Source organism: Ammospiza nelsoni, chromosome 17, assembly GCF_027579445.1.
Source record: "Ammospiza nelsoni isolate bAmmNel1 chromosome 17, bAmmNel1.pri, whole genome shotgun sequence".
NCBI lineage: Eukaryota > Metazoa > Chordata > Aves > Passeriformes > Passerellidae > Ammospiza > Ammospiza nelsoni.
This window is the reverse complement of record NC_080649.1, coordinates 1,044,473-1,072,216: the sequence shown is the minus strand read 5'-3', so window position 1 is coordinate 1,072,216 and position 27,744 is coordinate 1,044,473. Positions and strand designations below refer to the sequence as shown.

Below are 27,744 nucleotides of genomic sequence, written 5' to 3'. Positions count from 1 at the left end.
GCGGCGGGGGGCGGCAGGCCCGGGCGCGATGTGCCGGGACCGGGCACCGGCGCTGCGGCCGCCGCCGCCGCTGGGAGGTACGGGCGGGCCGGGGGGAGCCGGGTGGGCCGCGCCGGGCGGCTCCGGCAGGGGAGGGGCCGGGCCGGGCAGGGGCGCCGGGCCGCGGGCCGGGGAGGCGCCGGCGGAGGCTCCCGGTGCCCACCGGGCGCTGTGTGTGGGGTGCCGGCGGCTCTGCCGGGGCGCTCCGGGCAGCCCGAGCACCATCGGCGCTGTTCCGTGCCGGTGAATGCCGCCAGGCCTCGCTCACCGGGCCCGCTGCCCGCCCGGGGTGTTCGCTGGCTCCCATCGCAGTGTCCGCTTGGCTTTGGCTTTTTCTGCTCAGTTCTGGCGTTTTGTGCCCCGTTCCCCGTCCGAGCAGCACGTGTTGCTGCTGCCTCTCTCCTGCCCTCGCACTAAGCTCCTTTCCCTGGGCTCTGGGCTCACAATACACAAAATGCGGGTCGGTCTCCGTGCCTGCCGCAGAACACGTGCAGGTCCGGATTGCGAACTGTGAATTGTGGATTCTGCCAATCCCTTCTCATTCCACACGAGCTCTCGGGCTCTGTCCCTGCCGCTGTGAGCTGGGGAGGGCGGCGGGGAGAATTCCCCTTGGTTCCGCTTCCCTGTGGGCTCTGCTGGGCTCACACACAGCCACAGGGCTGCTGAGCGCTCCAGGAGCGGGTTTGGGGGCTCACACACAGCCACAGGGCTGCTGAGCGCTCCAGGAGCGGGTTTGGGGGCTCACACACAGCCACAGGGCTGCTGAGCGCTCCAGGAGCGGGTTTGGGGCTCACACACAGCCACAGGGCTGGATCAGGGGCTATAGGGACAGCCGGGACCAGGAGGAGGCAGCTGGCTGCTCACAGGGGTTCCTGTCACCCCTCTTTGAGCTCACCCCAGGAGCCTTTGGTCGCAGCACCCCGAATTACCCATTCAGGCTGCTCTGCTCTGCCCTGAGCACAGCCCTGGAGCTTCAGAGGCACCTCTGAACGGGGTGTCCTGGGGCTGGAGGGAGCAGTGCCTGCTCCTGGGACAGTCTCAGCTCTGCAGGGCTGTCCTGGCACGGGAAATCCCGCACCAGTACCAGTGTCTGTGTTTTGGGCAAGTCCTGCTCCCCAGCTCTGCCCTTTTGTGGCTGTTCCGTGTAACTGGGTTTCCCTGGATTGTCTCTCCAGGCAGAGAGCGTGTTGCTGTTGTTACACAGAATTCTGAATAGTTTGGGAACTATAGAAGAGGGTGGGAAACTCCAACTCCCCTTAAAGCAAGCGAAGAACTTTCTGTCTGCGATCAGGGAATAAATCCTTGCGCTGGGAGAGGGTTGTTTTTCCTGCACCGAACTGAACCCGGAGCGGCCGGGGCAAAGCCGGGAGGCAGCTGGAGATTGGCTGAGCTGTGGGATTTTCCAGCTGCATTTACATATCGCCCACTGCTCCGCATGCCTTTGTGTTTACATCACCGGGAGCGATCCACACGCGCGCTGCAGCGGAAGAGGCCGAGGAGAAGCCCGTCCCCAGCTCAGGGCATGCTGCTGGCATCTCTTTGGCTGAGGAGAGGCCTGTCCCCAGCTCAGACCTGGGCATCTGGCTGGGCTCTGCTGCTCCAGGATGGCCAGGGGTGAGTGTGCTCCAAGGAGAAGGGTGTGCTCCATGGAGAGGGGTTTGCTCCGGGTGCCGGGTGTCAGGCAGCATTCCTGGGAAGCTGCTGCCCTGCAGCAGCGAGGGAGGAACTGTTTCCATCCCTCCAGGAGGCACCTGGAGCCTGCAGCACTTTAGGAATAAGGGAGGAGCTGTTTCCATCCCTCCAGGAGGCACCTGGAACCTTGCAGCAGTTTGGGAATGAGGGAGGAGCTGTTTCCATCCCTCCAGGAGGCACCTATAGCCCTGCAGACTTTGCCAGGGGTACCTGTGGCCTGTCCAGCAGCTGCAGCTGTGTTGGGCTGGTTTTCTGGTCCTTCAGAGTGACCTTTGCAAGGGTGTGGAGTGTTGGATTGCAGCAGCCCAATGCTAAGGTTGGTCTGGTGTTCCAGAAGTGGGAAATCCTCCATGTTCCTTGGGCAGAGCTGTGAGCACAGCAGCCAGGCTGGAGGATTCTGTGTCCCCTGGAATTCTGAGTCACCCTGGGGCAGAGTTTAATCCCTGGTGCTTCTGTCTCAAAGCTGTCAGCAGATTTGCCATGGTGGAAGTGTCCACATCCCCTGGTCTCTTTTGGAGTCAAGGATTTGGTGCTGTTTCTCCCAGGATCACTGATTTGATCGATGAGTGTTGGTGTCCACAGGTGCCTCCTGCTTGTTCTCAGTGGCAGAACCCAAGGGAGCTGTACAAAACAACAGCAGGTGACTGGAATTTGCTGGATTTTTTTTTTTCCTGAAGGAGATGATGCACTTCAGCTGGATCTCTGAAGTGTTCTAGTCTCATCCAGAGGGCAGAGAAGAGTGTGTGTCACGAGGTGTCAAAGCTTTGGAGGGCGTTGGGGGAACAGGGGGTGGAAGTGCTACTTTGTGCTTTTTGAGTCATGGCTATGGGCTCAGGTTTGCTGTGACTTCAATCTGGAAGAATCCCATCGTGTGCTGGGGTGGTTACAGCTTTCCAGAGGATGCAGTGCAGCCAGCCAGAAGGAAAAGCAGCTGGGAAAGGCCTCAGCCATGGCACGGGAATTGGGGAATAGAGGAGAGAGGAGCTTCGATTGCTTTGGGTCTAGCAGAGCTCCAGGAGAGCAGAGTCCAGGTGAGACAAACATTGCTCTGGCCTCCTTGGAAGAGCAGAGGCCAAGTCTCTCCATCCCCAGTCCTTGCTGCAGCCCCGCCTTGTGTTCAGTTGAGCTGCAAGCCCCTCTCTCTGTCAGATTTGCAGCAGGGACACCAAGAGCAGAGCTGAGCCAGCCCACAGACCCTGTGGAACCCTGGCAGCCACTCTGTCAGACAGGTGTGAGGGGTGAGGGTGGCTGCTCTCAGCTCTCAGGTGGGGGATGTTCCATCGGGATCTGGTCGTTCCCTCCCAAGGAACTGCAGCAGCACTGAGGATTTTGCCTTGGAGGGGGAGGATGTTGTTGGTTTCAGGCCTTGGCTGGGGTTTTGTTCTTTTTCCTTCACCAAATCCATAATTTAGCGGTGTGATGTTCTCAGAAGGGGTCTGTTCTGTGAGGGAGGATGTGGAAGAGCACAGGCTGTGAGAGGCACAGCACGCAGCTGTGCAGCGCCAGGGCCAGCTTTTAAAGCACCTTTTGATTAAGGGCCTTGTGTGGCAGAGCTGTGGATGTGCCTGTTCTGCCCAGCAGTGCCTGAGGAGCTGCTGAGCCCACACAGGACAATTTCGGTTGCGGGGTCAGAGCTGGGCTGCATAACAAAAGTGGTGCTGTAGGTGGATCCTCCCAGGTTACCTGAACTGGAAATAAAACTTCAAATGTAGCTTTTGTGTCATGGAACAGCACTGAATATTGGCCTCTGTCCTAACTTCTAATTTAATTGTATTTTTCTGGGAAAATTGAGGTGCTTCATTTCAGCAGAGCAATCACTTTTGATCCAGCCGTGGGGACATTTGAAAGCTGGAGCCTCAGCTTTTCCCATGGAGTATTGCAAATATTCTCCTATCCCAAGGCTTCATTATCCTTTGGGAAAAGCACCATATGAAATGCTTTTCCTTTCTGAACTGCATTTGTTCAAAGGCATGGCAGTGTTCAAGCAGCTGCTGAATGTTCTCTCTCAGTCCCGCAGTCAGTGCAAGCACTGGCAAAAGCAGCAGCAATTAAAAATATCCCTTTTATTTTTATTGATGATGGCTCAGTACAGTTATGGTCCCACTGTAAGACACTCAGAAAAGCTGATGTGACTTATAAGAAAAACTCACAAACAGTAAGAAGACTGTTCCACAGATTCATCAGGTGGAGGTGCCGCGTCCTGTCAGTAAGGCTGAGCTTCTGTTCATGCTTTATGTCCTTCCTGCACTGCCTGACATCTAAGGAGTGTAAGAAATGTCCTTCTGGCTCAGGTAGTTTAGATTTTATCTTGTCTGCAGCCCCTTTGTCTCCTTAGTTTTGTGAGGTTTTTCATAAGTTCTTCAGCACCAGCTGGCACTGCGTGCTGGGCAGAGCTGGGTGTCACCTGCAGCCCTGGTGGTTTCACTGCTGCCTTTACTGCCCATCCTCACCCGGGGCTGGGCCAGGCCGGCTCAGCTGTGCTGCTGGGAGCCCTGGCCAGGTGTTCCTGGGATGAGGGGTGACCAAGGGGCTCCACTGCCTGTCTCTGGTTTGGTGTCCATGGAGAGGGTCCATAGAGTGGTGTCCAGGGAGCGGTGTCCATGGAAAGGTGTGGATGGAAAGATGTCCCCTGAGAGGTGTCCATGGATGGAGAAGTGTCTATGGATGGAGAGGTGTCCCCTGAGAGGTGTCTAGGGATGGAGAGGTGTCCCTGAGAGGTGTCCAGGGATGGAGAGGTGTCCATGAATGGAGAGGTGTCCCCTGAGAGGTGTCCATTGAAGGAGAGGTGTCCCTGAGAGGTGTCCATTGAAGGAGAGGTGTCTGTGGATGGAGAGGGGTGCCCTGAGAGGTGTCCATGAATGGAGAGGTGTCCCCTGAGAGGTGTCCATTGAAGGAGAGGTGTCCATGAATGGAGAGGTGTCCCTGAGAGGTGCCTGTCTCAGGAGCTGCTGTAGCTCTGCATTCCCACACCCTGTGCTGTACAGGTCAGACCAGATGCTGACAGCCCTCGTCAGGAGCTGCACCTGAGGTGCTGCTGGGTTAATTACCTCAGAGTGGTTAATTACCCCAGAGTGGTTAATTACCCCACAATCACCCTGTGCCCTTGGCACCTGCCTGTGCTTTTGTGGGAGTATTTCCCTGGGATGTGCCAACACTGTCAGGGATGTGTAACCCTTCTGTTGAGAGTGCAGTGTTTGTTGTAAGAGGAACAGGTCTTACATCATAAATACCCAAGAAGTGAGATAAGGAAGTTCAGGCAGGGCAGGATAACCCGTGCCTGCCTCTCCCACTGCCAGGCACTCCTGCTCTGGCACAATCTGCCAGCCCAGCAGTTTCCTTGGGGTGAATAACCTCAGAGAGAGGAATCAGCCAGGCCACTGGTGCTGGTTCTCCTGCCAGCTCTGGGGTGCAGTCCTGGGGTGGTGTGTGGCTGATCCTGTTGGGTCTCCCCTCAGCAGTGGGACAGGGAGCGCTGCCTCCCTCTGCAGCTGCTGCTGGTTGGGTTTTCCTTGCCTGAATTACTAAAGGAGGATTTTAAGGCTTTTCCTCTCATCGAGTCTCAAAAGCCTCGAGTTGATCCCTGCGATGTGCAAATGCTGAAACCTATCCCTGCCCCCCCTCACATCTAGTTATGATCAGCTGTGGGATTTACTGAATATTGGGACCCCACAGCTTCCTTTTTCCAGGGGAGATTTAGATTTCTCCCCCTCTTTGTTTACTGTAAAAACCACTGATGTTGCATGTTAAAAGAATTAAGTCCAGGCAGGGAGGACGTGGATCACAGGCTGGGTGCCCAGCAGCAGCCACCCAAGAGGGACACTCAGGCTGGGAGCACAGGGCAGGGTTCAGATCCAAGCAAAGGTGCAGAGATTTTTGCAAGTGCCGTAGGAAGTTGGTATTAATGTTGACACAATCAGTTCTTTTCTGCCTCCTTTTAAATTCTTTGATATCAGTTGGAAAAGGTTCTCAGATGGAAAGGAGGGTGTGAGGAGCTTGTCAGACAATGCTCTGGAGAGGCATCTGCTGTGCTGAAATGCTCCTGGCTGTGGTGGGTGCAGAGGTTTGGGCTGAAATCACATCTTGCTGGGGTTGTGCAGCCTGGCTGATATTCTGCTGGAGATTTTTGCCATTGCTCACATTCCTCTGCTCTCTGCTTGGAGCAGACATGAGCAGGCTCCCTCCTGCTGCTGCTGCTGCTGCAGGTACCTGCTCAGCCAAGCTTATAGCCAAACAGTGAGTGGGAAATCCCTGAATTCCACTTTCCTTCCCCACTTTGGGTTTATTGGAGGTTCCAGACAGGGATTGAAGGACCATTGCAGTGGCTCAGGTGGCTGCAGTCACTGTTTGTGTCACAACTGATCCAACCTTTGATGATATCACAGAGCTCCTCACACTGTCAGTTTATCCCCATTTTTGTTTTCCCTGTCTCTGAGTGTTTCCCATTGCTTGAGTCTCCATCTGTTCATCTGAAGGTGATACATACCCTGAAAATGAGAGGGAATGGAGCTGTGCCTGAGTCTCCAGACAGCCCAGATCCTCCATCAGGATCCTCCTTTCCTCTCTTTCCATCTGGGAATGACTCTTTGCCCTAAAGCCCATGAGGAATATTTGATATACCAGGCTCCCTTAACCCTCACTGACGTGGCTGATGAGGTGGGAGCAAATTCCTGCTCCTGCCTTTGAGCAGGGCAGGATAAAGGGGGTCTAGGTAGGTGTTGCATGGATTCATATCCCTGGAAATTTGAATATTTCTCTATTTTCAGCCAATTATGGGAGGAGCAGAATGCTGAATCCCTTTTCCAGAGGAGAGTGGTGAGCCCAGGTGTACTGCTAGGTGAGGGAACCTACATTTTAGGGATGTACATGTTACTGGCCATGAGATAATGCAGCCTTGAGATGGGAAATCCCAGGAGATGCAGCAGTTCCTGCCATCGCTCATGAAAGTACTTGCTTTGCTTAATTTATGAGCACTGCGTCATCTGGAGACCCCAGCTGGAGACCTCTCATCCTTTGTGGTTGGAGAGGGGAATCCTCAGCCTTGTGCAGAAGGGGGGAGTTTTTGCTGGGAGGAAACCAAGGGCTCGTCCAGGGCTGCCAGAGGGAGAGGGGCTGGGTCAGAGGGGCTCAGAAATCCTGGGGCCAATGGCCAAACCCTTTGTCTGCCCTCTACCACCTCCCTGTCCCCCTCTGCTCTCTGTGCCCTTGGGAGCACAGACAGAATCAAAGGATGCAGTGGGCAGAGCCAGCCCTGTGGCTGCTGCAGCCCAGCTTTAAACCCTGCAGGTCTCCTGATGCTGCAGCACAGCTCTGCTCGTTCCTGCTGCTTTTGAGACAGCTCCAGACTCTGTGCTCAGCATCTCCTCAGGGATCTGGCATTTGCAAGCAGCCAGGACAGTGCTGTCACGTGTGTGGAAAACATGATCCAGATCCCTGCTTTTCACATGGATTTGGGTTTGGTTTCGGGGTCTCTGTTTGTTTGGTTTTTCTTTGGAAGTTTGGGTTTTTTATAATTTCTGACCATAGTTGTTTCTGAGCGTTCAGACCTGAGCAGCAATCCCCTGCCCAGGGTTCTGCTGTCGAGGCTGCCTGCCAGCTGTTGGATCCAGAGCTGCAGGAGCCCTGGAATTGCTGTGTCAGACCCTGAGCAGAGCCTTGGCCGAGGACAGCCCCAGAGTCACCCTTGCAGTGTTCAAAATGTGTGTGCAAGGTGTGCCCAGTCCTGTGTGCCAGGGCTCTCAGGGAGGTGGGAATCCTGCACAAATCCCAGCTCACAGCTCTGCTGGGATCCTGGCTCTCTCTGTGAGCCTCAGTTTCCCTTTCTGGAAAGTGCAGAAATCCCAGTGGTGGTTTTGTAAAGAGCTTGGAGATTTAGGACTTGTCACTCCCAGGTAAGAGAAAACCAGTTGCTGGGAACACCTGGGACACTTCACCTGTCTCTGAGGGAAACTCCAGCCTGGGCCAGGAGCACCTCTGTGTGATGGCAGAGGAGCCGCAGCTCCTCCCTGAGGCTCTCCTGGCTCTGAAGGAGACTGAGAGCATCTTGGCAGATTTGCTGGGACAGCAGCATAATTGTGCCCTAAAGCAGTGTCAGGTTTCAGCAGAGGTTAAAGGAAGCAAACTCCGTGTGTTTCTGCAGGTTACTGTTGTGGAATTCTTGACTTTGCAAACTTGAGCCTAATGGACCGTTGGAGGGAGAGAAATGAGGCTCTTATTAAAAGATAATAATATATTTTAAAAATGCTGAACACTCACTCAGGAATGATTTGAAGGAATCTTTGTGCTCTTGTTTCTGAAAATCCAGATTTATGTGAGTTTAGGTAAACACTTGTGCTGTGTGCTGCAGGAGAGTGTTCTCTGATATCTCTGAGCCCGGGGAAATACCCAGAAGGAGCCTGACTCCCTTTGTGTCCTTTTCTCCCACAGAGCACGCTTCCCATGACTAACAGATGCTGGCCTAGATTATGAGCTCAAACAAGAGCGCTCGCTACAATCGTTTCTCCAGTGGCACCACCAACATCACAACTGCTGAGAACACTAACGGGGTGAGGCAAACAGCACAGCCCTGCTTCCTGGCCTCCCATCCTCCTTTTGAACAGGCTGTTTGCCTGCCACTCAAAACCTCACTATTCACAGTGTATGTGCAGCATTTCAGCAGCCCAGGCAAAGCCTGAAGGCTTTAAATGCCCTGACATTGTTTGTTTCAATATTTCAGACAAGAATGGAAACAACTTTTGGACCAGCCTTCTCTGCTGTGACCACCATCACAAAGGGTGGGTATTTCATGTGTGGTTGTTGTCCTTTTACAGATGAAAGAGCTGTTGGGAGAATCTCTCTGGTCATTAACCAGGTGTTGAGGGGCTGGTTTGGTGTTATGTGTCCTGCCAGGATGGAAACGAGCAGGCACAGGAGTTTTCTCTCCTCAGGCAGACTGAGCAGTACCACTGGGAAGCCTTTGCTGAAAGCAGAGTAGTACAGCAGGGTTTGATGCTGAGCTCAGCACCAAGTCTTATTGATCCCTGTGACAATCATCACCAATGCTGAAAATTTCCATCTTCCCTCTGTGCCTGACTGTGAGTCACTCTGGAGATTTGGTAAAACCCCGTGGCCACTTTTAGCTCAGACAGGAGGGGATGCAGATGTCCCTGCTCATTTACAATTCCTGTGCCTTGTTCCTCAAAGCTCAGCAGGTGAGGGGAGCCTGAGCCCTGGCACGTGGGGGGAATGTAGGAAGAGGCCTGGTTTCATTTTGGGATACAAATATCCTTCCTTTAATAGAAACAAAAAGACTTCACACTGATTTTGATGAGGATATGAACATCTGCCCGAGAAAAATGTTTGGATTACATTTGTCCTGGACTCTGGATGGTTTTGGACTCCCAAATATTTACATTCAGACTTTTATACGTATCAGAGTCAGTTATATGATCTCTATGCAAATATTTCATATTTAATTTAGCATGGCTCCCCTGTGCCTCAGGGATATCCAGACCTCCCTGCATCCAGGCAATTTTTACTGGTGACTGAGATACATGGGAGTATAAAGTTTCCTTTTAATAGTATTTTTAAGGATATTACCTGTGCTCTTTTCTGGGCAAGCTCTCAGAGATCAGGGTGGTTCTGCCTGTGCTGATACATCCAGTCGTGAACCAGCATTGCAGATTCCCCGGTCTTTTCCTTTTCTAAGGAACACTTACAGCTACAGAGGCTGTCCCATAGTTTGGCAGTGTTTCTGAGGAGCCTAACTGCTTGTTTTTCTTTTTGAATTCCCTGTAAAGCTGACGGGACCAACACTTTCAAGCAGCACCGTCGGACCCCGTCCTCCTCCAGCACCCTCACGTACTCGCCACGGGACGAGGATGACGGCATGGTAGGTGTGGGCAGGGCCCTGCTGGCTGGCTTAGCAGAGCACAGGTGAAATGAGAGGTGTCTGGAGCTCCTCTGGACTGCTCTACCTCCCTCAGCATTGTCTGTGATGTGTGCCCCAGAGGCAGGACCAGCCTCGGCATTGCTGCTGCCATGGGGGAGCAGCTCATTCTCACCTGGGGCTTCAGGCTGGAGCTGCTGCTGCTGCTGCTGCTTTTCACACTGCTAGAGATTGTTATGGGGGTCCAAAGCCTGGCAACTACAAATCCCAGAGTCTCCTTGAGAGGCAGTACCTGGCTCCTGGGAGAAGCAGCCCCTGCCAGGATGTCTGGGCTGTGACTGGGCCAGGCACTCTCTGTGCTGTGTTGGATGGATCCCAGCTGGCTCTGCAGTTATGGCCAGAGAATCCATTCCTATTCCCACCTCCAGATGGGGCCTCTGACCACCGGGAGAGGGTTTGAAACCTGCAGATTGGGATGTTGGACACTAAGGGCTGTGCTGGGCTTCCCACACGAACCATTCCTGTATCTCCCAGTGTCTTGGTGGTAAAGCAGTTCCCAATTTTGTATCCAGTTTTATCACTCGCTTCTGAGTAAGTTCTTTTTGGGGAATTTAGTGATTCAACAGTCTTCAGAGTTAGCTGCTTGGAGAGAAATTAAATTAGCTAAATCAATTAAATAAAGAACAGCAACAGCAAAGCAAGGATGACAGAAAGGATGGACAGCTCTGAGGCTGGACCTTGTCTTGTCCCTGGTGCTCCAGCCACATCTCACAATTCAGATCTATTCAGATCTAAACATGTTAGTAACAAACTTCAAATGAAGTATTTGTAGACTTAGGTTACAAGACCCAATTTCCACGCCAGGCATAAATGGATCATTGCTGCTGGAGTTAGAGACTGGGGTCAGCAACAGTGTGGAGCTGCAGCACTTCTTAAAATAAATTTGACACCAGATTGCAAAGAATTTTATTGTCAGCATCCTATAAAGTTCCTTCTGTTGCTCAGAGATCTTGCTGTGTTTTATGTGAGCCCGTGGGGGTTTTGTTTGTTGTTGTTCTTTTCTCTAACAAGCCCTTTGAAAATGTGCCTGGTGTCCTTGGCAAGTGCAGCTCTCCAGCCCACCGCTGACCCCACGAGCTGGGCCAGGGCTCAGGCCCCCCCTGGCTGTCAGCACAGACCCTCTGGGCCCTTTTCACAAGCTGGGCAGCTCTCACAGGGCAGAGGGGAGGATTTTTCCAGAGGAGGGGAGGCTGTGAATATTTCATTGAGCCAGGTCTGATAAAGAAACTCCCTGACTCCTTTGGAAACCCCGCTGGCACAAACTGGGGTGTGCAGCCAAGAATGGGGGAGATCTCTGCTGGGAGCCAGCTTCAGTCCTCTTGGACAGTCTCAGCCCACTTCCCCTGGAGTGTTAAATATTCTTCAGCAATAACAGTGAGAGGATTAATGAGTGGTTCAGGAAGCAGCGTGAGGTGCTGACAAACCAGAACCGCCTCGGTCCTGCTCTGCCTGCTGCTCCAGGCAGGCTCACTAACCTTCTTAGGAAGCTTCATTTGCTTTGTCAAGGAATAATCTGGGATTTCCCTTCCTCATCACTGAGTTTTCCCTCCTCCAGAAGCTGCCAAGGGCTTCTCAGCCATCAGAGAGACAGCTGGAGAGGAGTCAGAGCCCTCCTGTGACCTCCACCACCCCTTTTCTTTCCTTGTAAAGCTGCTGTTATTGAAACAGGAGCAGAGCAGTGTGCTCTGTGTGCAGGGCAGGGATTGCTGTTAGTGAAACAGGAGCAGAGCAGTGTGCTCTGTGTGCAGGGCAGCATTGCTGTTAACAGGAGCAGAGCAGTGTGCTGTGTGTGCAGGGCAGCATTGCTGTTAATGGAACAGGAGCAGAGCAGTGTGCTGTGTGTGCAGGGCAGGGATTGCTGTTAGTGAAACAGGAGCAGAGCAGTGTGCTCTGTGTGCAGGGCAGGGATTGCTGTTAGTGAAACAGGAGCAGAGCAGTGTGCTGTGTGTGCAGGGCAGGGATTGCTGTTAGTGAAACAGGAGCAGAGCAGTGTGCTCTGTGTGCAGGGCAGCATTGCTGTTAATGGAACAGGAGCAGAGCAGTGTGCTGTGTGTGCAGGGCAGGGATTGCTGTTAGTGAAACAGGAGCAGAGCAGTGTGCTCTGTGTGCAGGGCAGGGATTGCTGTTAGTGAAACAGGAGCAGAGCAGTGTGCTCTGTGTGCAGGGCAGCATTGCTGTTAATGGAACAGGAGCAGAGCAGTGTGCTCTGTGTGCAGGGCAGGGATTGCTGTTAACAGGAGCAGAGCAGTGTGCTGTGTGTGCAGGGCAGCATTGCTGCTGTCATCCTGCCTGGGCACAGTGCCACAGGTCCCCACCTTGCTGTGTCTGCATGGAGCTGGAACCAGGGCTGTGCTGGAGCCTCCACCTGGAGGCTGCTCCTGTTGCTGAGGTGGTGGGAACTGCAGCTAAAGATTTTAGCTCAATATTGGAACATTGGATACCATGGATGGAGGCTGCCTGCCTGTCCAGATCTGTTGTTTACAGGGAGCTTCACCTCTGAGCCAGAGGTGGAAACTCTCCATCTTCCATCAGATGTTTGAGTGCTCTTTGAAGGTGTGCCTGATGTTTAATGCAGAAATGAGGTCTCTTGAGTTTTATCCTTGTTTGCTTGGCAGATCAAGGCTGCAGATACCCAGAGGGTCTGGAACTGCCAACACATCCTGTTATTCTGTGTTTTCCCCCCAGCCTGGGGGGAATGAAGGATCCTTCTCAGCACATCCCCTACTCTGCTGTGCAGTTAACACCAGCATTATCCAAACCAGGACACAGGGAGCTCAGCCCAGAGTCCTGCACAAACCTTCTGTGTCTCACACCCCTGGAATGCTGCAGTCCCCTTCTCTGTTGGTGAGAAGATGGATGTTGCCTCCCTGCAGGGCCTGCCTTTGCTGCCCTCACTCCCTGTCACCTCCAGAGTGGGAACTGTGCACAGTCATTCTGGTTATTTTAATAATTTCTGCTTCTAGTGGAGGAAAATCATAAAATGAATGGATACACATAAAATGGATTTACCTCATTATAACCATTCCTCCTTAAGGTTTATGTATTTAGTCAATAAATATGCTGTCTTTAAGGGAGAGACATTTATGCTTTGGCTTCTAAGCAGATGCAGCATTTCTGAGTTCCTCAGAGCCCAGGATCATAAAAATGAGGCAGCAGAGCAGAATGAGGAAGCAGCAGGATCCTGGTCTGCTGCTCTCCTGCAGCCCAGCCAGGCTTTAGGGACTGCAGCTTTGTCTCTGGGGAGGGCAGCAGCCTCTGAACCTCATCTTGCAGCTTTCATGGCTGAATTTCCTGCTGCCCCTCTGCCCTCCTGCATTGCCTTTGTCTGGCCCTGGCTCTGAGGTCACCCATTTCACCCAGGGCAGGCACACAGAATGCAGCTCCCGAGGCTCACGTGGAACATGAGGAAAAGTGTTTTTCCCACAAGGTGCAGGACAGGAGCTCAGCAGAGTCTGGTCATGCAGCTTTGCCTGTTCCCTGGGCAGTGGGAGAGAGTCCCTTTTCCAGTGGGCAGCCAGGGATCTCCAGAGCTCCTTCCAGCCAGCACTCCTCATGGCTAGGGACTGACAGGGGCTACAGCCAAGCCTTGGCGAGTGTGGCACGTGCAGATGCTCATCCACCATGCCTCGTCTGAAGTGTCTGAAGCTTCTGGCTTCATTCTTCCATTTCCTTGTCCAAGCATGCATTCTGCTCATTGAAGACCTTTATTCCTCCTCTCTGCACCTTTTCCAGCCCAGCAGCAGCATCTCTCCCAGAGTAACCCCTCAGTGGCTGCACTCCCAGCTGCACTGGCTCCTCAGATCCAGCCTCCCCACGGTCTGCAGCCTCCAGTGGTGCTTTGGCACCGAATGGCACCTTGGCTACGTGCTGGTGGTTGCCATTCCACCCTGGGAGACGTGCTGTGGTTAATATTCCAGCAGCAGCACTCCCTCCAAGCCAATCCCAGGGCTGCCATGGCAGAGGATCTCTCTGGATTGGTGCTCAGTGTGTGCTCTGCTCTCCCCTCCCGAGCAGGAAGCGGCAGAGCCGGGCTCACAGAGAATTCAATAGAAGGAAGTCTCCGCACTTACGCAAAGAAATTTGGCAGAAGTTAGATAGCGAGTGCAACAACAAGTGCTGCTGCAGAGATTAGAGGCATTGCAGGAGCTGGAGCGGTCTCTGGGGGAGATCTGCAGAGCTTTCCATGAAGGATTAGTTCTTGCAGGCCGTTGCTTTGCGGGTGTGCACGGTAAGTGTGCAGGGAACGCACCTTGGAGGAGGTGATGCGCTTGGAATGTCGGTGTCAGCCCGGCTTAGGGAGTGAAACCCCAGTGACTCCTGTCTGTGGGCACGGGGCAGGGCAGGGCACACAGCAGCAGGGCCGCTCGGTGAAGTGTTGTGGAGGGGGAGAGCTGAGCCTGGGGGCCCTGCCTGCAGTTTGGGAATGACGGCACTGACCAGAGCTGCCCTGTGTCCGCAGCCTCCCATCAGCACCCCGCGCCGCTCCGACTCCGCCATCTCCGTCCGCTCCCTGCACTCCGAGTCCAACATGTCCCTGCGCTCCACGTTCTCGCTCCACGAGGAAGAGGAGGAGCCAGTAGGTATTTGGGATTGCCTCAAGGAGCAGGATTGGGAAGCTCAGTGTCAGAGTAACTTAGTGGGCTGTTGTGAGTACGCAGAGCTCTTGGGGCAGATTTTGTGCGGTGCCTGCCTCAGGCTCCTGCTTTTCGCTTTGTTTCCACCACTGACTTTGCTTCCTCCTGTACCACTTCCCTGCCTGGAAAGCAAGGACAATGGTGAGGCTTTTCTGCTTCCCAGAAAAACTGTAAGTCTGTGCAAAGTCCTGCTTGATTCCCTGGCCCAGCAGCAGAGCAGGGTGGGTTGCAAAGCTCAGGCTGGTGGTCTGGCCCCAGGCAGCAAAAAAATACAATTCCCCATGGATTTGGAGCCCCATCCCCATTCAGGGCTGTGTGGCACCCCACAGACTTGATTGTAAGCCCCAGGAGGGTGCAAGGAATTGTCTGCATGCTGGGGGAGGATACTTTTAAACTGAGCTTAGCGTGTGACCCAGTAACCAACCCCAAACTGGATGAATAAGAGGTCAGGCAGCGTTCTGCCACTGATCTAGGATAAGAGTTTGTTTCATATTTGGGAACCCAGGGGGCTGTGTTTGCATTTCTGAGAGCAACACAGGATGAAAAGGCAGAGGGAACTGCAGAGATTGATTGGAAATGCTCTGAAATGTGAGCACGGAGAGCCGTGGTGCTCTGGGAGGACGTGCTTGGAGCCCTGTGCTGCCTGTCCTAGTTGGTAAACAAAACTGGGGAGATGGGCCCATTGCAGCAGAAACAATGCTGTTTCTGCTTCCTGAGGAGTGAAGTAGCCCTTCCTTCAGAGTGCTTCAAAAGCACAAGAGTGCAGGCTGTTTTAAAATTGCTCTCAAGCTCAGGCTTAGTACAATTTTGATAACTCCATGCTTAGGCCTACCAAGGAGAAAGTCCCAGCCAGTGCAGCTCATGCAGTTCTGGTGACTGAATCCCTGGAGTTGGTCTGTGCAGTTTGCTGTCAGGTGCTGATCCTGCCAGATGCTGTTGGCCCCCAGTTGGTGATGAGCTGAGTGAGGGTGTCCAGCCATTCCCAAGTTCATTCTTTCCCTACTGGAACTCAGCAGATCCAGACAGAATTTTATGTTGAGACCATGAAAAACCCTCAGTGTGCCCCAGGCTCCCCGAGGCTCAGCACTGAGGGGTTGTGTTATTCCTCCTGCAGAGCTGCAGGCTCTTGGTTTGGACTAATCCCTGCTGTGTGTGTCCCTGTGTGTGCCCTGCAGGAGCCCCTGGTGTTTGCAGAGCAGCCCTCTGTGAAGCTGTGCTGCCAGCTGTGCTGCAGTGTCTTCAAGGATCCCGTCATCACAACCTGTGGGGTAAGCATGGCCCTCCCAGACACCCTGGCTGAGCCACACTCAAGCCTGGACTGTCCCCTCTGTCTCTCCCTGGGGACTGCCAAGCAAAACTAAGGTGGGATGGCTTTTCCCAGGAGAGCTGGACTGCCAGCCACCCCATCCTGGCCATGTTCAGTCTCCTTGCTGTGGCTTCCATGAGGTCAAAAACTCCTCCTGAAGGGCTCTGCAGGAGCTCCTGGGCACCCCAGGAATGCTTCAGTTGTGAAGGAAGTGTTGCTTATAAAACAAGAATGGCTTGAAGCTTCATTTAGTTAATGCTTGCACAGGGATTTGAGATCCTCAAATGAAAGGCACGGGGTGTTATGAATATTCTTCTGGATTCCATTTTACTGGGGTTTAATAGAAGCTGTATATTATTGCTGTGCTCCTTGTGAAGAAAGATGGCTTTGAGGCGGCTCTAATGCTTGTGACGTGATCTGATCACCAGGATGGGGCTGTAGCAGCAGCAGCAGAGCTCAGGATTGTTTATTGCAGCGAGGGTGACATTCCCCAAAAGTGCTGGAAGCTGCTGCAGTTTGGCTGCACCATTCCAGTGAGCAGCTCTGCACAGAGACACTGAGATTTAGTGGTTAATGTGGAAAAAGGCCCACTGCAGGAAGCAGCCTGGCTTCATCTGCAGTCCTGCTCTGGAGGGAGCTCAGTGCAGCTGTGCCGGGCAGGAAAAGGCCATGGGAGCAGGGCAGCAGATAACAGCTCCAGAGGGGGACCCACAGCCCTGCCAAGAGCTGGCTCCCTGGCCAGGGAACGTGGCTGAGGAGGCTCCAGGGAATGCACAGGGCAGGATCAGGACCAGTGAAAGCTGCAGCCTTTGTGTTCATTAGTGTGTTAGACTGTGCTTGCTGCTTTGTCAACTTAAACTGTCACATCGGAGAGGGGAGCTATTTAAAGTGCTCACATTTACAGAGCATTTAATGGGCTTACAAACCAGCTGTTCCATCTGCCTGGCAGCAGGACAGGGCCGCCTCTGCTGCCTTGAGGGGGCTCCAGAGGGATGGCTGTGGTGGGCTGGCTCGGCAAGGACAGGGAGAGGCACAGGGGACAGCCCAGGCTTCCCCTTCCCCAAGGGCTTCTCAGGGGAGTGAGAGGAGTGACATGGGCTACAGGGGAGGGTGAAACCCATAGAGAAACCCTATGCAGATGTGGAGGGTAGGAAAGACTTGGATGTGTCCAAGAGCAGGCTGGATGGAGCCCTGAGCCTTGGTCTGGTGGGAGGTGTCCCTGCCCGTGGCAGGGAATCGGAACTTGATCTCTTAAGATCCCTTCCAACCCAAACCATTCCAGGATTCTGTGATCCCATGAATATCAGTGTGGCAGAACACACCCTGGGCTTTGGCTTGCACCACAATCATGGACTGATCCTGAATGGGGAGAAGGCCAAAGCTCCAAACTGTCTGTTCAGGACCTGTGCTTGCCCCTGAGCAAGCAGCTGGGGTTTGCCCTGAGCTAGCACACGCAGAGCAGCTGCTGAGGCTCTGAGCCCAGGCTGTGCTGTGTCCCCCCCTTCCCAGGGGCAGCCACAGGGAATCATTTGCCCACTGGTTTTACGCTGACGCTGCTGTTGCTCTCTGTCTCCACAGCACACGTTTTGCAGGAGATGTGCCTTAACATCTGGTGAGTACAGAGCTGTTCTTGTGTGATGCAGCCAGAACACACTTATTTCCTGGTTGATTTGCTTTCACCTAAAGAGAAACCTGCAGAAAAATGTCCACAGGGCTTAAAACAAGCTGTCAGTGGATGTGGCACTGCAGCAGTGAGGGGCTGGGGGTCAGTGGTGCACTCTGGAGCAAGGGCTGGGCACAGGATGTTCTCAGATCCTGGAAAATGCACTGGATAATCTCAGGATAATACATGTCTCGCCCAGAGCTGACCCACTGATTTCAAACTGAAAGCTTTCTGTGGCTGCCTGGATAAAGAAGCAGGGGCCACGTTTGGCATCAATTCCTTCTCTCCATCCCCTCAGTGCCAGGGCTCTGGCCCCTGACTGAGCCCCACTGAGCTGCTTTAGCTCACCCAGCTCTTCCAGAGCCCTGGGAGAGCCCAAGCTCCTGGCTGCTGGCCTGGGCTAACCAGCTCCCACTTGGGTTGGACTCTGGCTGCAAAGAAAAGACTTTTTTTGGCACAAGCCCGTGCCCCTCTTGGCAAGCTGTTGTTCAGCACAGAGCCAAGCCATTGGCATTACCAGAACAGTGAGCCCTGAGGAGGCTCCCTGGGGAGTCCTGCAAAGCAGCAGCTCTTTCTGCCTTAAGATTTTTGTGTTCCACACATAAGAGGTCCCTCTGCTTTGCATGTTAATCCCCTCACTGTGCTCTGCTATATCAACCCCAGCCCACAGATCTGTGGCAAAAGGCTTTGCAATTGCAATCCCCATGCCTGGAGTGTTCCATGAACAGCTGGATGTGGCAGAGCTCAGTTGATGAGGTGGTGATCAGTCCAAGGCTTGGACTCGATGATCTTGGAGGTGTTTTCCAAGCTGAAGGATCCTGGGTTTCAATGGTTGCTGGCAGCAGGAGCTGAGCCCAGGCCTGGGTGAGGAGCAGGTTATGGCTGGGGGATCTGGTGATTGGTGCTCACTGCCTGTGAACACTCACTCTTCAGCCAGCACAAGGCATCAGTGTGGGCTCCTTTCACTGGCAGCTCCCTCAATCATTATGCATTAACATAAACTGTAACTTTCCCACACTCCAAGACAACCAAAGATGATGGCTGGCATATTCCTGGTGAATATTCCTGGCTCTTTCCATGGCCACTCACCTGGGACTTGGCTGACCCCACCTGGGAAAGCACAAACCACAGTTTCCACGCAAGGGCTCTGGCAGATGCCAGTGCCCCGTCTCAGCCCTCAGTGACTGTGCCATCCTTCCCTCCCTGGCAGAGAAGTGCCCCGTGGACAACGCCAAGCTGACGGTGGTGGTGAACAACATCGCGGTGGCCGAGCAGATCGGGGAGCTGTTCATCCACTGCAAGTACGGCTGCCGGCCTGCCGCCAGCAGCAAGAGCCCTGCCTTCGAGGTGGACCCCCGAGGCTGCCCCTTCACCATCAAACTCAGTGCCAGGAAGTGAGTGCTCCTTCCAGGGATCCTCTCCAGGGAAAGGGCACTGCCAGCCCAGCCTGCCGTGTGGCTCCAGGGCACTGCCAGCCTGGCATGCCCTGCAGCTCCGGGGCTGTGCCAGCCCAGCCTGCCCGAGCTGCCCCGTGGCTCCAGGGCCATGCAGCTCCTGCCAGCGCTGCTCTGTCTCGCTGTGCCAGGGAAATGGGCAGGGTGGCTTCAGGGGACAGCTCGGGGCTGGTGTCAGAAGGAGCACACTGTTTTCTGCTCCCTGAGTGGCAGTACTGGGACAGGGGGTGCATTGAGAGCAGCCATCTCACATCTGGGATGAAACTCCATGGCTGAGGTCAAGTAGAGAACTTGGGATTCTTTTTGTTATCTTCATTGTATCCTATGAATTTGAAATCTATCTCCCTCCCCATCCCTGTTTTCCTTGTCCATTCCTGTTGTTGATGGCTGGCTGAAGGCTCAGCCCATCAGCTGCAGAAGTAGATGTGCCCTGTGAAAATGTGGCCTATTATTACTCTCAATTTTCTGGCCAAATGAGAACTTAAAGCTGGAATTGCAGCCTCAGAGCAGGGGGCTTTGGATCATCTGACAGCGTCCCAGGGCTGGTTTGCTCCTCTCCTGAGGATCTGTGTTGTTCCCAATAATTTTTGCTCGTTGCTGATTTTCCTGCCTTTGTTTCTCTCCGTGCACAGGGATCATGAGAGCAGCTGTGATTACAGGCCCGTGCGCTGCCCCAACAACCCCAGCTGCCCTCCCCTCCTCAAAATGAACCTGGAGGCTCACCTGAAGGAGTGTGAGCACATCAAGTGTCCCCACTCCAAATACGGGTAAGGAGCTGATGCTTTGGGGTGGGGAACTGCACTGAGCTCATGACTGAGCTGCTTTTGCCTGCTGCAGCCTTGGGGTGGCCTGAGGCTCTGAGCAGCTCTCCTCAGTGCTCTGCATTGGCCTGAGGCTGAGCTGGGGGTTCCAGGGGTGGCAGGAGGCAGCCCTGGAGCCTCGGGGTGGGAACAGGCAGGTCATGGTGAGGAGGAGGGCGAGGAGGGTGAGTGCACAGGCAGAAGAGCTGGAGGAGTCAGAGCACGAAGAGAGGGAGATGAGAACAAGAGTAATTTGAGCACCATGGCTGTGTCTTGCCAGCCAGGCCTTGTCCCAGACAAGGGAAGTGCTGATCCACCCCAGAGGGTTCCCTGTCACCCGAGCCCCAGGGCAGCCCCTGCTTGGGTTTACTGTTGCAGGGAGAGTTCACAGAAAGTTCTTCCATCACTGGCACAGGGCAGTGGAGGAGTGCCCATCCCCAGGGGATTTCAATGCCATGTAGATGTGGCACTTGGGGACATGGGTTAGTGGTGGCCTTGGGGCACAAACGCATTCGATGATCTTAGAGGTGTTTTCCAACCTCAGCAGTTCTATGATTCCATGATCCTGAGCCATGTCTTGGCAGAGGCAGAGCAAGGCAAGTCCTGGCAGAGCAGCCCTGACTCTGTGCCATGCTGCAGGCCCAAGGCAGCATCTGCTGAGGTCAGCTGCAGTTTTTTCCACTGGTTTTGATGGCTCCTGGTGAGCCCAACAAACTGATACCACCCTCTGTCTCCTGCCCAAGATCTGCTTTTCCTTGCAACTTCCCAGACAGACAGTGCAGTTTGGGGCCAGTGCCCTGGCTGGAAGAGTGGGAGCTGCTTGGCCTCTCTTGTCCTGCAGTTGCCTCTCCCAGCAGGATCACAGAATCATTAAAACTGGAAAGGACCTCCACGGTGATCAAGTCCACCCTTTGAAGGATCAGGAACCACAGAATCCCTGCTGCTGGCAGGAGGAGCAGGACAGCTGGGGACCCACACAGGCTGAGCCAGGAGTCTCCAGGAGAGCCCTGCTCCAGCCAGCACCTGCCTTCCCCCAGGTGTGCATTCATAGGGAACCAGGACACCTACGAGACCCACCTGGAGACGTGCAAGTTCGAGGGGCTGAAGGAGTTCCTGCAGCAGACGGACGATCGCTTCCACGAGATGCAGGTGGCCATGGCCCAGAAGGACCAGGAGATCGCCTTCCTGCGCTCCATGCTGGGCAAGCTCTCGGAGAAAATCGACCAGCTGGAGAAGAACCTGGAGCTGAAGTTTGGTGAGTGTGCAGCACACGAGCTCTGTGCTCAGAGCTGCAGGGACAGGGCTGCCCTTGGGTGCTGCATTACAGGGCTGCTCTCCCTGCTGATGGCAGCGGTGTGTTCCCAGGCTGGGGGGCAGTGGGTGCCCTCTGCCTGTTCCCTGGGGTGCCAGCAGTGGCTCTGCAGTGACTGTGGGCCTGTCCCTGTCTCACAGATGTGCTGGATGAGAACCAGAGCAAGCTGAGCGAGGACCTGATGGAATTCCGCAGGGACGCCTCCATGCTGAACGTGAGGAGGGACCCTGGGCTGGAGTTACCTGGCTCTGCCCCTGCCTGGGCTTCCCTGCAGTGGGGGGAGCCTCTGGGGAGAGCCTTCTGCTCCAAAGCCTGGGCCTTTTACAGGGCATTGTCCCCAGAAAGCAGGGAGATGGGCAGATCCAAGCAGTGTGGGGAATTGCAGAGTGAGGACAGGACAGTGTATTCTGAGAGGTATTTCTGGGCCTCTCTGAATACTGAGAGTTTAGTGCTGGTGTGAGGTGCTGTCAGAGCCCTGTGGCCTCTGGAGGGAGGTGACAGAGGGATGTGGCAGTCACAGAGTAGAGCAGAGACCTCTTTGATGGCCTCAGGGGATGAGTTGGCCGCTCAGGAAGGGCCCTGTGGGAGTCACAAAGACAAGAGGGGTTGGAGCAGTGGAGGGGACAGTCCTAAATCCATGTCCAGGCCACGCTGGCCCGGATGGCCCCACAGCTCACACAGCCTGTTGTGTGTTTCAGGACGAGCTCTCCCACATCAATGCTCGGCTCAACATGGGCATCCTTGGATGTGAGTATCCCCATTGTGGCCTGGGCTGGGTGTGGGGAGCCCGGGGAGCCCTCCTGGCTGCTCTCAGAGCAGTGCAGGGCAGCAGCACTGCCCTCCCTCCCTCACCTGGCTCTCCTCTCTGCAGCCTATGATCCTCAGCAGATCTTCAAGTGCAAGGGGACCTTTGTGGGCCACCAGGGCCCCGTGTGGTGTCTGTGTGTGTACTCCATAGGAGACTTGCTCTTCAGTGGCTCCTCAGACAAAACCATTAAGGTAAGAGCTTTCCTCTTCCATGCCCCTTCTGCATTTGCACGTGGAACAGAAGCTGAGTTCGTTTGTGGGGTGGGTGGATGTTGCTTCCTAAAGTTTCCTCCCAAGAATCAAATGATTCTTTATGATTATAGCTGGACAAAATTATCTGCAAGGAAACATTATGTGCTAGTGAAATTGAGAGACAAGCAGAGATCTTTGCGAGGCCAAGATCAGAATCTCATTCCTGCAGCTGCTGGTTTTGCTTTATGTGGCATTTAGGGTATTCAGGACTATTTCAGCTTCTGATTTTATGTTCTTTTGTCATAAAAAGTCATCTTTGAACAAAACATTTGTCCCTGATCCGATGTGTCCTTTCCCTGTTTTTTATGGCATGTTTGTTTTCCTTTGTCCTGTTTTCAGTAACTCAGACTGACAGCACTGCCCCAGTGCAGCCTCAGCAGCCCTGCCCAGTGTCACTGTGGTGGCTGCTGGTGGCTGCTGGCCAGGCTGGGGACACCATGGCTGCCACAGCTGACCCTGCCAGGAGCAGAGCTTTGCTTCAGCTTCCTTGGTTGTAGAGCCACGTGGAGGGAAATGGATATTGCTGTACATTAGGGCTGGAAAGCAGATTCTCCCCTGCTCTGCTCTGGGCACCACATTCCTCCTGAGAGAGGATTCCTCCCTGTGTGCTCAGGGAAAAGCCTCTGCAGTGGCAGGGGAAGCTGTGCTGTGCCACTGGAGCCCTGGCATGGGTGGGAAGTGCTGCAGCAGGAGCCTGAGAGCTGCTCCTGTGTCAGAGTTGGTGCTGGCCTGAGCTGAGGGAGCAGAGCTGGAGCAGCTGCTGGCCTGTGTCTCATTAGCTTCAGCCTGGCCCTCTGCAGCCCTTTCCCTGTGCTAGCCAGGCCTGCAGGGCTGGGAGCTGCCAGGCACTGAGTGCTAAGGTGCCAGGCAGTGCCCAGGTGCCAGGCAGCCTGTTTCCTCCTCTGGCTGCTGCCATGCTGCCCAGGCTCCAGCCCCGTGTTCTCTGTTAGGTGTGGGATACCTGTACCACGTACAAGTGCCAAAAGACCCTGGAGGGTCACGATGGAATTGTGCTGGCTCTCTGCATCCAGGGGTGAGTGAGGAGGGGCACCTGTCCCTGGGGAGAGTGGGGACAGCCCTGGGACCCCTGAGCATGCCCTCACACTCCCCATCCTGTGTCCTGCCTGTGCCATGGCACTGTCCCTCGGTGACCCCCTTGTGTCATTGCAGGAACAAGCTGTACAGTGGCTCTGCTGACTGCACCATCATCGTGAGTACAGGCCACCCACAGCAGCAGGGACTGCCCCTCCTCTGCCAGGGGGCACTGAGAACCCTCCTGTGCTGGATCCACCCCCTGGGGTGGGCTTGGGGCTTTCCTGCAGGCTGCATTTCCCACTCCCAGCTCCTCCCTGGGAGCAGGGGGCTGGTGCTCTGGGCTGGGGCAGGGCAGCCTGCCCAGCCCCTCATGGGCTCTGCTTTGGTGGGCTTGACAGTGATCTTAGAGGGCTTTTCCCTCCTAAGCCATTCCATGATTCTTGTTTTAGGTCTGGGATATTCAGAACCTGCAGAAGGTGAACACGATCCGAGCACATGACAATCCTGTTTGCACTTTGGTCTCCTCACACAACATGCTCTTCAGTGGCTCCCTCAAAGCCATCAAGGTGCAGCTCCAGGGCTCCTCTGGGGCTGCTTGGGGACCAGGGACACAAACTCTGAGGCAGAAGTGTCCAAAGAGGAAGGAAGTGCCATTTTTGAGCTGTGGGTGGCCTTGTTGCTAAGGTCTCCTGAGCCACAGGGCAGCCAGCACTGCAGAGGTTTAGCCTTGCTCTGTGCTCAAGGGAAAGCTGTTCTCTGGCTGCAGAAGCACTGTATTTCTTCCAGCTCTAAACCTGAGGCTGCAGCTGCAGTATCCTGGCAGTTCCTGAGCGTGTGTGTCCTCAGGCCCCCAACAGACCTGCCCAGACTATTGGGAATTGTGTCTGGGCTCCAGAACTGGCTGCAGATTCAGGCTGTCTGTTTTGAAACCACCTCCAAAGGATCTTGAGTCTGCATTCCCTACCTAAAACATGCAGAAACCAGAAACAGCTTTTCAGGCTGCCCTTTAAAGCCTTGGCTAGATTCCTGTGGTTGTGCTTCCAGCTCCTGGTGAGACAGCTTATGGGCCCGTCCATCTGTAAGTGGACTGTGCTCTTTTCTTTATCTGGGGCCTGGAGTGCTTCAGCTCTGGAGAGGGCTCAAGGCTGGAGCAGCCACACAGCACAAGGAGAATTTGGGGCCTTTTGGGTTTGTCATGCCTGGCCACTTGCTGCCAATGAGGCAGGCAGGCTCAGAGTGGGGGGAGTGAGCTCTGCCAGTCCCTGTGTGCCAGGGTGGGAGGGGAAGTGCAGGGCAGTTCCTTGCTGCAGCTGTGCTTTGGGCTTTGCAGCATGGCTCTGCTAGGGAAGGGTCTCTGCCAGCAGTAATGCAGGCTCCAGGCTGGCTCCCTCAGGGAATGTGCTTGCTCAGCAGTTTCTGCGTTTTATCTGCAAGTCAGTGGGATCAGGCAGTTCCCATCAGGCAGGAGAGCTGGCACAAGGATCCCCACAAGGGCTGTGAGGGAGGGTGGGCACTGCTGTGTCCTGCCCAGCCCCACTGAGCTTCCTCCCCCTGTGTGTGTCCCTGCTTTCCACAGGTGTGGGATATTGTGGGAACTGAGCTCAAGCTGAAGAAGGAGCTGACAGGTCTCAACCACTGGGTTCGAGCGCTGGTGGCTTCCCAGAACTACCTGTACAGTGGATCCTACCAGACCATCAAGGTGGGACTGAGCACTGGTGACACCTGAGCCCCTCTCCCTGTCCCTCTCTGGGCTCTGCACTGGGGCAGCAGCACCTGAGGCAGCTGCTGGGCTGTGAGAGCACTGCTGACACGTGGGGTTTTCCTGTGCTGATTGCATCTCTGGGCTTTGGGAGCTGCTGGGGAGGCTCCCTGGGACAAACTGGGGCCTCAGCCCTGGCGCCTCGAGGCTGCTGCAGCCTTATCTGCCCTGACACTCCTGCTGATAACGGGGGAAGGTCACTGCCTGGCTGCAGAGCGACCATAAATCCGTGTGAGGGTTCCCAGTGCCCTCCCTCCTCTGTGCTGGCTCAGGTTCTGATGAATAGGTCACCTCTCAGGGGTCAACTGTCTGGGGGACACAGGAAAATTGGAAGTTGCCCTTCTCAGGGTTAATGAATCTCTGTTAATTTGTCTGCGTTGGGTTTTAGTGCTATCAAGGACTGGGCTGTGTGTGCAGTCACACACAGAGGGTGTGAAGTCTCCACCCAACCTTTCCAGCTTGGATATTTAAAGTTGGGCAGCTAAATAAGATAACAGGGATTTGCTCTGCAGTGCTGAACATTCCCAGCTGGATAGGGTGGTCCCTAAAGGTGTGATCTGGGCACACGGGGAGCCAGGCTGGCTCTGTGCATGGCAGAATGGCTGCAAGGGATCTCCCCTGCGAGAAGGGTCTCATCCTGCCTCTGCTCCATCTCTCCCAGATCTGGGACATCCGGAACCTGGAGTGTGTGCACGTGCTGCAGACGTCGGGAGGCAGCGTCTACTCCATCGCCGTGACCAACCACCACATCGTGTGTGGCACCTACGAGAACCTCATCCACGTATGGCACAGGGCCTGGGGATGGGCACAGGGGAACCTCATCCACGTATGGCACGGGCACAGGGCCTGGGGATGGGCACAGGGCCTGGGGATGGGCACAGAGGAACCTCATCCACGTATGGCACGGGCACAGGGCCTGGGGATGGGCACAGGGGAACCTCATCCACGTATGGCATTGGGCACAGGGCTTGGGGATGGGCACAGGGCCTGGGGATGGGCACAGAGGAACCTCATCCACATATGGCACGGGCACAGGGCCTGGGGATGGGCACAGGGGAACCTCATCCACGTATGGCATTGGGCACAGGGCCTGGGAATGGGCACAGGGCCTGGGGATGGGCGCAGGGGAACCTCATCCACGTATGGCATTGGGCACAGGGCTTGGGGATGGGCACAGGGGAACCTCATCCACATATGGCACGGGCACCTGGCTCTGCTCATCCCCTCGGGCACAGCACCCCCCTGGCACTGTGCATGGAGGCAGGAGCAGCTCCCAGAGGGGAGCTGGGTGGCCTCAGCACAGCGTGATGCCCAAGCCCAGCTGTCCCCACAGGTGTGGGACATCGAGACCAAGGAGCAGGTGCGCACGCTGACCGGGCACGTGGGCACAGTCTACGCCCTCGCCGTCATCTCCACGCCCGATCAAACCAAAGTCTTCAGCGCGTCCTACGACCGCTCGCTCAGGGTGCGTGTGGGGCCGTGTGTGGGGCTGGACACAGGGTCTGAGACAGCCCGGGGGCCCCGAGGGAAGGGTGGCGGGAACCCCAGGGGCCTCTGTGTGTCACCCGTGTCACCCGTGACATGCAGCATCCCTGTCCCTCGTGGTGCTCCGGGCTGTGCTGGGCTCATCTCCCCGTGTGTCCCCGCAGGTGTGGAGCATGGACAACATGATCTGCACCCAGACCCTGCTGCGCCACCAGGGCAGTGTCACCGCCCTGGCCGTGTCCCGCGGCCGCCTCTTCTCCGGTGCCGTGGACAGCACTGTCAAGGTGGGTCTGCTCAGGCTGCTCCTGCTGGTCTGGGCTCAGTCAGGGCTGGAGTTAGGGCATTAAATGAGTTAGGGGTCAGAGTGACAGGAGGGGTGGGGACAGGTGAGGGTTCAGCTCTGCTGCCAGGGAACAAGTGACCAGACAAGAGGACATAACCTCCAACTGGGCCAGGGGAGGTTCAGGTTGGACATCAGGAAGAATTTGTTCATGGAAAGGGTTGCTAAGGAAGGGGCTGTCCAGGGAGGAGGTGGAGTCCTCATCCTGGAGGTGGCACTCAGTGCTCTGGGCTGGGTGACAAGGTAGGGACCAGTCACAGGTTGGATATGATGATCTCGGAGGTCATTTCCAACCTTAATGATTCTGGGATTCTCTGAAACAAGGGGATGGTTCTCCAGGGGCAGGAGGTTTCTCTCCTGACAGTGTTGTGGATGCTGGCAGTGCAGAGGGAAGCTCTGTGGGGATGAGGAGAAGCCCACAGGGCTGCTCAGGAGTCACTGCCTGCGGTGCCATCGTCTGTCCGCAGGTCTGGACGTGCTAACGAGAGCGTCACACGAGTCCTGCACACTGAAAGACCAAAAACTCTCCCCTCCATCGGCCTGTGGGTGACCACACCACTGAAACGACTGCTGCAGCTCCTCCTGCACCAACCACTGCCTGCTGCTGCTGCCCCTCGGCCGGCGGCTCTGCGGACGGCTCTGCCCCACGGACGCTCCAGGTGTTCCCTTAGATTGCCCCAGATGATGGAAAAGAGGAAGCCCTTCCAGTGCCAGTGCCCTCCTCTGCCTGTGTCCCCCCAGCTGGGGACACCCCCAGGCTGGCGCTAGGGTGGCACTGGGCCTGGGGGCTCAGTGCCAGTGCCAGGACTGGGCAGATCCGTGTGTCCTGTGGGGACAGGCTGGGCCCTGTCCGTGGCAGGACTGAGCTTTAGGCCGTACCCTGGGTGGGCACCCGACCCCTGTCTGTCTCTAGTATTTAATTTACTGCCAAGGCGCCGGGCCGATCCAGCTGGGAAGAGGTGTTTCCTTGAGTAGCCAGGTACGATTTTTATTGCCACAGCTAGTTCTCAAATCAAGTTCCACAAGCCCATTGTTCACCACCCTGTAATAATGGTCTCCACATTAAAGACAAAAAGCCTCCGTTGCATTTTTACTCACATTTTCTACTGTTTTTAAGATTGTAATATAGATTTGATTATTTCTTCATTGACAATAAAAGCAGAAAGAGTTGTTCCTGCCCGGTGTGAGTTATTGCAGGGAGCCAGCAGCCAGCACTGGCCCCGTGGGGTGAAAATTGAAGTG

The 27,744-nt window shown here is 55.1% G+C and overlaps 1 protein-coding gene across 4 annotated transcripts; it reads left to right on the top strand.

Annotated features, from left to right (window-relative positions):
* TRAF7 (TNF receptor associated factor 7) lies at positions 1 to 27,672 on the top strand. 4 transcript variants are annotated; one of them, XM_059484315.1, is made up of 22 exons: positions 67 to 77; positions 2,314 to 2,371; positions 8,155 to 8,273; positions 8,444 to 8,501; positions 9,507 to 9,598; positions 14,115 to 14,231; positions 15,465 to 15,557; positions 17,174 to 17,207; positions 18,469 to 18,652; positions 19,345 to 19,479; positions 20,550 to 20,767; positions 20,965 to 21,038; positions 21,523 to 21,571; positions 21,696 to 21,823; positions 22,834 to 22,916; positions 23,054 to 23,093; positions 23,368 to 23,484; positions 24,495 to 24,617; positions 25,339 to 25,458; positions 26,011 to 26,142; positions 26,327 to 26,446; positions 26,970 to 27,672. In XM_059484315.1, the coding sequence occupies exons 3-22, from the start codon at positions 8,193 to 8,195 to the stop codon at positions 26,982 to 26,984; spliced, it is 2,013 nt and encodes a 670-aa protein (XP_059340298.1). In that variant the 5' UTR covers positions 67 to 77; positions 2,314 to 2,371; positions 8,155 to 8,192; the 3' UTR covers positions 26,985 to 27,672. The 4 variants fall into 4 exon arrangements, with proteins under 4 accessions (XP_059340296.1, XP_059340298.1, XP_059340299.1 ...); XM_059484313.1 differs by lacking the exon at positions 2,314 to 2,371 and having other exon boundaries at positions 1 to 77; XM_059484316.1 differs by lacking the exons at positions 67 to 77; positions 2,314 to 2,371 and adding an exon at positions 1,594 to 1,653.
* The last annotated feature ends 72 nt before the right edge of the window (positions 27,673 to 27,744 follow it).

Bases quoted from the DNA above. Each gene is read 5' to 3' on its own strand.
- TRAF7 (XM_059484313.1), top strand. From the start codon at position 8,193: ATGAGCTCAAACAAGAGCGCTCGCTACAATCGTTTCTCCAGTGGCACC. The intron at 8,274-8,443 runs GTGAGGCAAACA...TCAATATTTCAG, and splicing joins CTGCTGAGAACACTAACGGG to ACAAGAATGGAAACAACTTT. The intron at 22,917-23,053 runs GTGAGTGAGGAG...GTGTCATTGCAG, and splicing joins CTGGCTCTCTGCATCCAGGG to GAACAAGCTGTACAGTGGCT.